Source organism: Ctenopharyngodon idella, chromosome 18, assembly GCF_019924925.1.
Source record: "Ctenopharyngodon idella isolate HZGC_01 chromosome 18, HZGC01, whole genome shotgun sequence".
Lineage (NCBI taxonomy): Eukaryota > Metazoa > Chordata > Actinopteri > Cypriniformes > Xenocyprididae > Ctenopharyngodon > Ctenopharyngodon idella.
The window spans coordinates 35,562,490-35,572,545 of NC_067237.1; the positions used below are offsets into that span (position 1 = coordinate 35,562,490).

Sequence of the window (10,056 nt, forward strand, 5' to 3'; positions counted from 1 at the left end):
GTCATTCTGTCTGTTTCTGTATAGATTAGGGATGCACCGATACCATTTTTTAAGGACCAAGTACGAGTACCGATACTTTTTTCTCTACTACTCGCCGATAGCGATGCCTATACATTTATTAATTTCTCTTTCTCTCTCTCTCTCTCTTTTTTTTTTTTTTTTTTTTTGGTGATGTTGCAGTTATCCAAGCACAACACAGTGAATGAATGTAGGACAGCTTCTTTATTATTACTCTAATGAAAAAAGTAATAATTTTTATGTGCTTGTCACAAACTTAAAGAACAAAAATTTCACAGTGTCCAATAACCTTCAAAGGGCATAATTACCAATATATATATAATTGTTGTTATATAAAAAGAAATTTACAAACAAATTGCAAACATTACAACAAATACTATTGTTACAGTACAGAAGTACCACCTCCGGATGCCACTGCTGTCGATGTTGTACCCAAGGAACTGCACTGAGGGCTGATGGAAGGAGCATTTCTCGGTTTTCAGGAAGAGATGGAATTCCCTCAGCAACGTAGTGGCGATGTTCGGCCAAGCTCCGGGAGTAGATTAAGATGTCATCGATGTAAACCAAGACGAACTTGTGGAGGAACTCGCGGAGCACCTCGTGTATGAAGTCCTGGAATACGGAGGGGGCGTTGACCAGGCCATACGGCATAACAAGATACTCATAATGTCCAGTAGAGGTCACGAAGGCGGTCTTCCACTCGTCCCCCTCACGTATCCGGATGAGGTTGTACGCGCTGCGGAGGTCCAACTTGGTGAAGACAGTGGCACCACGAAGATGTTCTAGTGCAGCTGGGACGAGAGGAAGGGGGTATCTGAATTTGACGGTGATGTTGTTAATGCTCGGTAATCAATACATGGCCGCAAGCCTCCGTCCTTTTTTGCCACAAAGAAGAAACTCGAAGCAGCAGGGGAAGTAGACGGGCGGATGTAACCTTGCGCCAGGGCCTCCTTGATGTAATCCTCCATGGCCTTCTCCTCCGGGATCGACAGGGGGTAGATCCTTCCCCTGGGCACTGACTCACCCGGAAGCAGATAGATGGCGCAGTCCCATGGCTGGTGTGGAGGCAGCTTGGAAGCTCGCTGCGGGCAGAAGACGTCACCGAAGGGGGCGTAACACTGTGGTATATCCACCAAGCATTTTTCTACTGGGCTCTCGATGGATGTGGCACAGACAGAGAGGTGTTCAGGACGAGGAGACGATGGAACTGGAAACTCAGAAAAACAGCTTGAGAAACAGGTTCCGCCCCACTTCAGGATCTCGCCGGTCTTCCAGGAGATGACTGGGTTGTGCTGCTCCAACCAGGGGCACCCTAATATCACGTCAGCGGTGGATTCCTCCAGAACCAGCAGATGTAATTTTTCCACGTGGAGAATCCCCACTTGCAGTTGGATGGGTCCGACACTCCAACGTACGTGTCTTCTACTGAGAGGCTTTCCCGTTACTGAGTGGATCTGGTAGGTGGACGGCGTAGCCGAGGTCTTGAGCTTGAGCTGATGGCAGAGGGTGCCGGAGATAAAGTTGCCTGCTGACCCAGAATCGAGGAGGGCAACAACTGGAATGGAAACATCAGCAGCAGTAAGGTTTACAGCAGTGGTGAGTGGCTTCATTTTATTTATAGAGGGAATGACGGCACTCACCATGGGACGAGGAGGACGAATTGGCCATGTGGAGATTACATGCCCAAGGGCACTACAATAGAGGCACAGATTCTGGGTCAGTCGTCTCTGCCGTTCAGTGGACGTGAGTCTGGAGTTGTCCAATAGCATGGGCTCGTGGGCTGGTTCTGGAGGACTGACGGACTCTGGTCGACGGAGAGCGGTGTTGAATAGCGGCTGGCCCTGGTGCTCTTCGAGACACGACTGCATACGAGTGGCGAAGTGTATGGAGAGTTAGATGAAGCATTCGAGCCCGATGGAAACCTTGTACGCAGCGAGATGAAACCGCACTCGAGGGTCCAACAGTTGACGGTAGGTGGTTATCAGGGCTTGTTCGTTCCAACCACTTGAAGCAGCAAGCGTTCTGAATTGCAAAGCATAGTCGTTCACAGTCATTGTGCCTTGTTTAAAATTATACAGCCTCTCACCTATTGAAGAGTCCGAGGCTGGCTTCCCGAAGACTTCCCTGAAGTGAGCTACGAAGCCGGAGTAAGACTGAGTGACAGGATTATTTTGAGACCAAATGGAATCGGCCCATTGCAGTGCTTTGACCTGTAGCTGTGAAATTATGAACGCTACCTTGGAGGTTTCGGTGGGATAGTAGTGCGGTTGCATCTCCAGGACCAGCGAACATTGCAGGAGGAATCCGCTGCAATCCTCCGCCGAACCAGAGAAGGGCGCCGGTTTGGCCATGGGACTGGCGTGCACAGGCGGTGAAGGAGTGGTGGTTGTGTTGACGGAGGTGATCGCTGGTGGTGGTGATGACGGGTTGACGGTGAGTGCTCGGCGCAAAGCGTCAACGAGCTCTTGGAAGGGATCCGGATGACTCATGCTGGTGTCTAACGGTCTTGGTCCGGTCTTCTGTTACAGTACAGAAGGGTCGGAGACAGGAGATCACAGATAAGGATGTTTATTTGACACACAGCAGAGTAAACAGTCATGCAGGTGAGTATGAGGTGAACTTCTGAGTGAATGGTGTTAAGTAGATGAATGATACTGTCCTTTGTGTTTGTAGAGGTGAAGATCCTGGATGACGGTGGATAGCAACAACGCTGGAGACAGGAGACACTCACACACAGACTGGGAACACAGGAGGAAACTTGGAAACGCTGGAGACAGGTAAGTAGATCGCTGGGAGTCCTTGAGGTAAGCATGTAGGTAAGTCTAGATGCGAACGAGACCGGACAGTGACTGAGTGAGTGTGAGTGTCTCTTATACTGGTGCTGATTGGCGTGCTGATGAGGTGCAGGTGTGTGTGATCAGTACTCAGGAGATAGAGTGCGCTGTGATTGGAGGGTGTTGGAGCCTGGCATGTCTGTGACAACTATAGAGATACAAATTAAATAAACTTGTTTTTCAGATACAGTAGGTTTATTTACCATGTATACATTTATTTAACATATTTTATTGTTTTATTAACATTAATGACAAATATAGGCTACGGTCCCTTTAAGACTGAATCCATGGATACTGACACATATCCTGTTTTCACCCAAATGTTTACGTCCACTTAAGCCTTAACCGACTGTATTTACGTGAGATACTCCACACCATGGACATTTTGACAACTATGTGTACATTTGACCATTCAGGCGCAAGGAGAACTGATCGCGCGCTGTCTGAGAGAACTGGGATCGCGCGCAAGAAAAAGAAAGAGAGCGCGCGTGAGAGGGAGCACTTCTGGTCTGTGTCATTCAGCGCGATTCCGCCTTTCCCGCCTTCACTAATCGATAACGAATTATGATTGAAAGCATGCAGTTCGCAATGTGTGTGTTGTCATCATTCATTTTAAGTATTTCCACTCCCTTGAGGACATTATCTCTGTGCACGGAAAATTCTGTCAGTTACGTCACGTGAGGTATCGGTCTTTAGTTTCGGGGGTATTTTTACGAGTACGAGTACGAGTACATGAACTTGGTATCGGTATCGGTGCATCCCTAGTATAGATATACAGAAACAGATAGAATGTTGTTGGCATTTTCACCCCAAAATGGCGGCCGTGTTCCCGAAGCGCCATCTCGTGGCTGTTACCAAAAAAAGCATCAGAGTTTCCCCTCTTGGCTTCTATACTCTTTGTTATGGCATAGCAAAATTATTCACTGGTTCAAAGCGTGCGAAACACCACACGCTGGTGATGCCAGTGTAAATGCAATGAAAATTCAGCCAAAACATATGTAAAAACACCTTATTGAAAGTGTAATCTATTAAAAGCAATTAACAAATCATCGAATACCATATGAAGTGTCTGTATAAGATGTTTATTTTATTAAATTGTAGGCCATTGCAATAAGAGACTAACTAGAACTCTTCCGTTAAAAAAGATTATCAGTAGTGCATGAGTAAATATTTAGGCATAGTAGACTCACAACTTACATTCAAAAACAAGTTAAAAAAGTTGGGAACAAAATAAAAGTTAATTTGGTAAATTTTAGCTACATGAATAATTTAACTACTTTGGCCTCAAAGTTATACATTAATACTACTGAGGCCTCAAAGTTATACATTAATGCCATGATTATCTCACATATCGGCGTGATGAATACGATCCTCAATTGGATGGAACTGAAATAAATACTTTTAATGTTGCGATCCTATTGGACTTATGATAGCAACCTGAATTGTAACAAAGCACTGTTGGCCAGAGGAGAACTGGCACCCCGACTAAGCCTGGTTTCTCCCAAGGTTTTTTTTTCTCCATTTTAACACCAATTTGCCACTTGTCTGCCACCTGATGTCACCTGATGGAGTTTGGGTTCCTTGCCGCTGTCGCCTCTGGCTTGCTTAGTTGGGGACACTTGACTTGACATTTTGATATTCAACAGTGCTTTTGATCTGCCTGCATTGACACTATTCTTTAAGAGCTGCTGTGCAGTCAAACAATGTACCAGTTATCAATGTAAAGCTGCTTTGACACAATCTACATTGTAAAAAGCGCTATATAAATAAAGGTGAAAAAAGGTGATATCAACTGCCTCCTGATAAAACCGCAATTCATCTACCCGAGCTACTACTAAAGGGGATTGTACAAGACACAGGCTATAGAGCTTCTTTCTCTACTATGGCATATTTCGAGCAGGCTGAGAATGCTACGGTACGCTCAGAATCCTCAGCATCAATCTGCGTTAGCGCAGCCCCATCCATAGTCCAAGGTATTACAGGTTACAAAAATACACCGACACGCGAAATGGGGTCTCTCAACGCACAAGACGGCCCACACTGCGCTGATGTCACAGTGTAATTTGGATAGCCATAGTAACCTTTGTGTATATGATATTCCCAAATGCATTAAAATTATAAAGGTACAGTTTTTACATAATTCACATTACTGGTATTCTGTGTTGCAGATACTGAAACAGTGTTTTAACTATAAAGATCAGTGACATCATAAAGTGGATTTGTCTAACTGTGCCAGATAAATGGATTAGTTGTTAGTTAAGTTAGTTAAGGATCAAACACATTTTGCTTTCAATAAATCACTCAAAGAAATTTTTTTGGAAAATGATTTTTAAAGTAGCACATAAAGGCTTCTAAAAGTTATCTGACTGTGTTGACCCTTATAAGAAATAAAGCAACTGGCTTAACTAAATCTAATTGTAACCCCCCCTCCGCCCACATACGTACTTGACCTAATTAAGCACTTTCATTATTGCATTCCATAGCCAATAGAGTCATATGACTCTGATCGGGCAGTTTAGTGCTGGAGTCTGCTGAATGAGCTACATACTTTGTAGGCTAATGAAGCTGTTAAGCCAGTTATGAACCACTGAACTGTTAACTTATATTTTCAAAGAAAGTTGTACATGTAAATGCTACAATTTAAAAGTTTGTATATCAAGGTGTTGATCTAATCATAGCTTTTATTCAGATAAACTAGGTGAATATATCCAAAAACAATATACAAAGAAAAACTTATACAAAGCTTAACATTACTTAGTCAAGACAAGAACTTACAATTAAGGAAGACTATAGGAAGATATGTGTGCACGCACACACTCAAATACAACCGAACAAAACTATATATACACTAAATACATAAACACTAAATACAAGTGACATTACACATTACCCATATAGAAAAACCAAAGAAAATTTTCACAGGAAATGTGAAAATTAATACAGCAGACTATACAACTATACTCTAGTTAGTCTCTGGAAATGTAAACACACCAAATGCACGTGAGAGTGTAGTGGAAGAGAGATTAATTTATTTTATTGACATTATTTTCCTCAAATGTGGAGGTATTTTTCTATATGCATTAAAAACTAAGAAAACAAAGGTCTCCTACATTTCACTCTATATTTAAAGTATTGAGGGCTGCACAAGATTTTCCTATGCAATGTTTAAACATATCAAACAAATGTGCAAATTTAACATTGCCAAAATATGCTGTCCAGTTGAATGGCTGGTCTGACAATAACAGGTGATTGAATTTCTTTTCCTTTTTTTCTTTCTTTTTTGTTTGTTTGTTTGTTTCTTTCTTTCTTTCTTTCTTTCACTTTGTTAAAAGGTTGTTTTCTCACAGACATGCATCATGAACATCTAGAAAGAAACACATAGTAGGTGTTCTACAATAGGACCATGTTTTACAAGCAAAATAATCCAATTTTATGCATGGCCAATAAAAAGAACACTTGGCAAACAGACTAGGAAAGGATGGAATTTTTTTTTTTTATAGTACTGTAAGCTGTTTTGAGTCTATGATTTCATAAGCCCTGCTTGGATAACTAAGGTCTCCTTTGTTTCTTTTTTAGAACCTAGCCCAGATTTTGTCTGAGATGTTCTGATTTTGCTTCGGGTCTTGATAGGGCAGGGCTTATTTTATATTCTGCTTTACAGTTTTGCAATTCCCCAACTTCCCTTGTATATCTTGCATGTCTCTCAGATATGATATTTTATTTGGTGTATACTGAAATTTTTCTTTATCTGTTTTGATATCCTACATTTTAAGTAGTTCGTTATAACATACTGCAGTAAAGCCAAACTTCTCCAATGAGTTGGGAATGACATTTCTTTATTTCTGTTTACAGATACGACATAAATACGCAGGACAGATAATGATGTGAGACTAAAATTTACTCCTAAATCTGAAATACCTTAAAATTTAATTAAGGCATGAACACAGTTTTGAACACAGATTATACGCTGACCAAAAAATGTAGTGCAACTTTAATATTAACAGTTTTATTACATTTATCCAATCTAGCTTCTGGTCTTTGAAAATAGTACATACCATATGCAGACATTTCTGGACTTTTGTGCATGTCAAGCCAAATTTATTTGTACAGCACATTCACAATACACATTGTTACAAAAAATCATGATGGTATTGTTAATAATATCTTAATAACTTCATGCCTTATTGTTGCATTTAGCAGATTAGAGCTGGTTCACAATTTGCTTTACATGAAAATACCTTATGCATGCAGGTAAAGTTGGATATACTTGTATATCTAACTTTATATATAGAGATGTGCGATAATATTACTAGCCCACAATAAAATGGCATGTATGTCTGTGCTCACCATTGGTGTTTATTAATTAAAAATGGCCTATGTATGTAAGTCATGAGTTTGATGCCCAAGTACTAGTGGCCACTTACTAACCTACCTTATAAAGGGGCGAACATTAAGTCAGAGAGAAAAGATTTGTGAGAGAAATATTGGTTCTCTCTGGTTGTTGTTTTAGTTCTTAAAGCCACAATTTGTCACTGTTTGTGACAGATAACAGGTCCTGATTTAGACTGTTCTGTACAAAGATTTGGTTTATTAACAGGGTATGTAGTCAAGTTTTCCATAAATAGTAACAGTACCAGTCTGTCTGTAATCTGACAAAGATTATGCTGTTTGGTAAAAGTTTTTCTTAAAAAGTCTCTTTTTTTATACATAGTCTTTGTAGTATATTTTTAAGAGAATAGCTTTGGATTCAGTGTATGTTAAAACAAGAGAACCATGTGTTCTCCATGAGGGACAGAAGATTTAGTGGCTTAATGAAATGGCATGTGGCCCTGATGGCTGCCATCACTCAAATCAGTTCTCTTGCCCACAGCCACATCTCAAACACGTGAAAAAGCTTGTGATGAGCTTAAATTACACCAAATAGGAAAAGAGTCAAAAAAGTCAATAGAGTATCTAATGGATTAAAAAGTGATAAAAGATTGATAAAAGACAAAAAAAAAAAAAAGTTTGTGTGGAAGAGCAAATTTAAAAAGCTGCTTGTCAAGCTTTCACCACATAGTTCTGTTCAAAAGAATCACATTAGGACTTGGTTAATATTATTTTTTTAATATTATTTATTAAGAAAAAAAAATACATTTTGAATTTTTATGACTATTCTGACAACAGCAGCACTTGGTTAAAGCCTGAAACTGTAGAATTCATTAAGCAGACAACTGTTGTTCTTACACAAAGGATTTCACATCAAATCAGTGTTTGTTCAAATTAAACTGTAATTAGCACTGATTTGCAAACTGTGGTGATGCATTTACTATATGCTATTCATATTTTCTTATTACAGCATTATGAACATTATAAACATTTCATAAAACAACTGAAACATACAGGTTAGGTACACTATTAGGTTTCTGTTTTTTTTTTTTTTTGTTTGTTTTTTGAGTTGCCAAATTATAATTTATAAAAACATGAAAAATAAAATCTCCTGAATAATGCATGCACTACTGAACGACCATCAATTTTAATTTTCCCCATCAATCTAATTCTCCCAGTGACCCTGCAGAGGATAAGTGCTTTGAAGATGGATTTCTAATACTCATCAGGTTGTCTTTAAAAATCATGGTGTCATGACAATTCCTTAGTTAGTTTGGCCAATATTTAGATTGTGGCATACACATTGTTCCGATCAAATCATGGAGAGCAAAGGTAATGTGTAGTGGTATTACGTTAAAGGTAGGTGAGTTGAAACTGACACTGCATGCAGTGTATATTTCTCCCAGCAATAAATTGAAGTTGCTTAAGATTAAACTGTCTTTTATGCAGAGCTTTTATTCTTTGACAGAGGCATCTACGGATGCTGTATTGATACAATTTCCCCACTTTTTTCTGATGAATGATGCATTTATTTGGGGGGTTTAAACTATCCAATTAAGCATTGTTTTAGTAAATCAAAAATAGAGTTGGTCAAATGGTTATTTTATAAAAAAAAAAAGTTTTGTGTCCCTCAGTATCCAGTCTTTTCTGTAGAGAGGGAGAAAAGAAGGCTGAAAATTGAGTTTTTTTACGTCATACGATAATCCTCCACGCGTTTCAAAAAATAAACATTAGAACTCTAGAAAGAATAGGCTATATCATATTGCAAAGCACCATGAACAAAAAATTATTTCTTTGAGGGTCTTGCGCAGCTCCTGACTGCGATACGCGTAAATGAGAGGATCTATAAGCGAGTTGCATATTATAAGTATCAGAAACAGGTTGAAATGGCTGAAATAACACTTGCAGTAAGGGTTTGTGGGACAAGTGAGGATAAGGATGAGGTGGAGAAAAAACGGCCCCCAGCAGATAATGAAAACACCGAGCAGTATGGTCAGAGTGATGGCTCCCTTCATGCTAGTGGCTTGTCGGCGGCTCTTATGGAGGGCCATGATGCGTCTGGAGTGGACGTGCGCCAGGATGAACATGTGCAGGTACAAAACCGCCGTGAACACCAATGTCACGCCGAAAAACGTGACGAGACAGGCGATGACCGCGTTGTCAGTGTGATAAACGATAAATAATGAGCTAGAGGTGATACTGGTGAGCCACACCACCGCGATGATGGCCACGGCGCGCTGCGTGGTCATGATGCTGTGGTACCGGAGTGCGTAAAAGATGGTGATATAGCGGTCCGCGGCAATAGTGCACAGGAACGACAACGAGGACACGACAGAACTGCAGATCATAATGTCGATCACATTATCTAAGTGCTGTAACATCTTTGCAGTGACGAGCAGCAGCCCGTGCTCCGTCAATAACATGAAGAGCGTCTCCACCACATTACTTACGCTCACCAGCATGTCAGACACCGCCAGACAGCATATGAAATAATACATGGGCGAGTGGAGATTCCTGTTCTTGATTATGGCCACCACCACCAAAATGTTTTCCACCAAACTGATCAAGCCGAGCATAAGAAACAATTCCTGAGGGATCATGATTTGGGCGATTCCTGTTGCATTCATGTCACCGGGAGTTGCACTGCTGTTCGAAGTGATGTTATTTTTAGTATTATACATGTAGTCCATGTATTTCATGCTGAAGTGATGGCGCGACGAGTCATTCATGCTCCTATAGTGTCCGTCCTCATTCAGCCTTTTTGAGTCTGTTAGAGTCTGTTTTTTTTTTCTTTCAGCACACCTTTAATAGACAATTCAGTATAAGTCGACCAGTA

At 40.5% G+C, this 10,056-nt stretch overlaps 1 protein-coding gene across 1 annotated transcript; it reads right to left on the reverse strand.

Moving 5' to 3' along the window:
• Positions 1-5,841: 5,841 nt before the first annotated feature.
• mc1r (melanocortin 1 receptor) lies at positions 5,842-10,056 on the reverse strand. Its single transcript, XM_051871440.1, has one exon. The coding sequence runs from the start codon at positions 9,947-9,949 to the stop codon at positions 8,978-8,980; it is 972 nt and encodes a 323-aa protein (XP_051727400.1). The 5' UTR covers positions 9,950-10,056; the 3' UTR covers positions 5,842-8,977.

Coding starts and splice junctions, on each gene's coding strand:
- mc1r (XM_051871440.1), bottom strand. CDS start 9,949: ATGAATGACTCGTCGCGCCATCACTTCAGCATGAAATACATGGACTAC.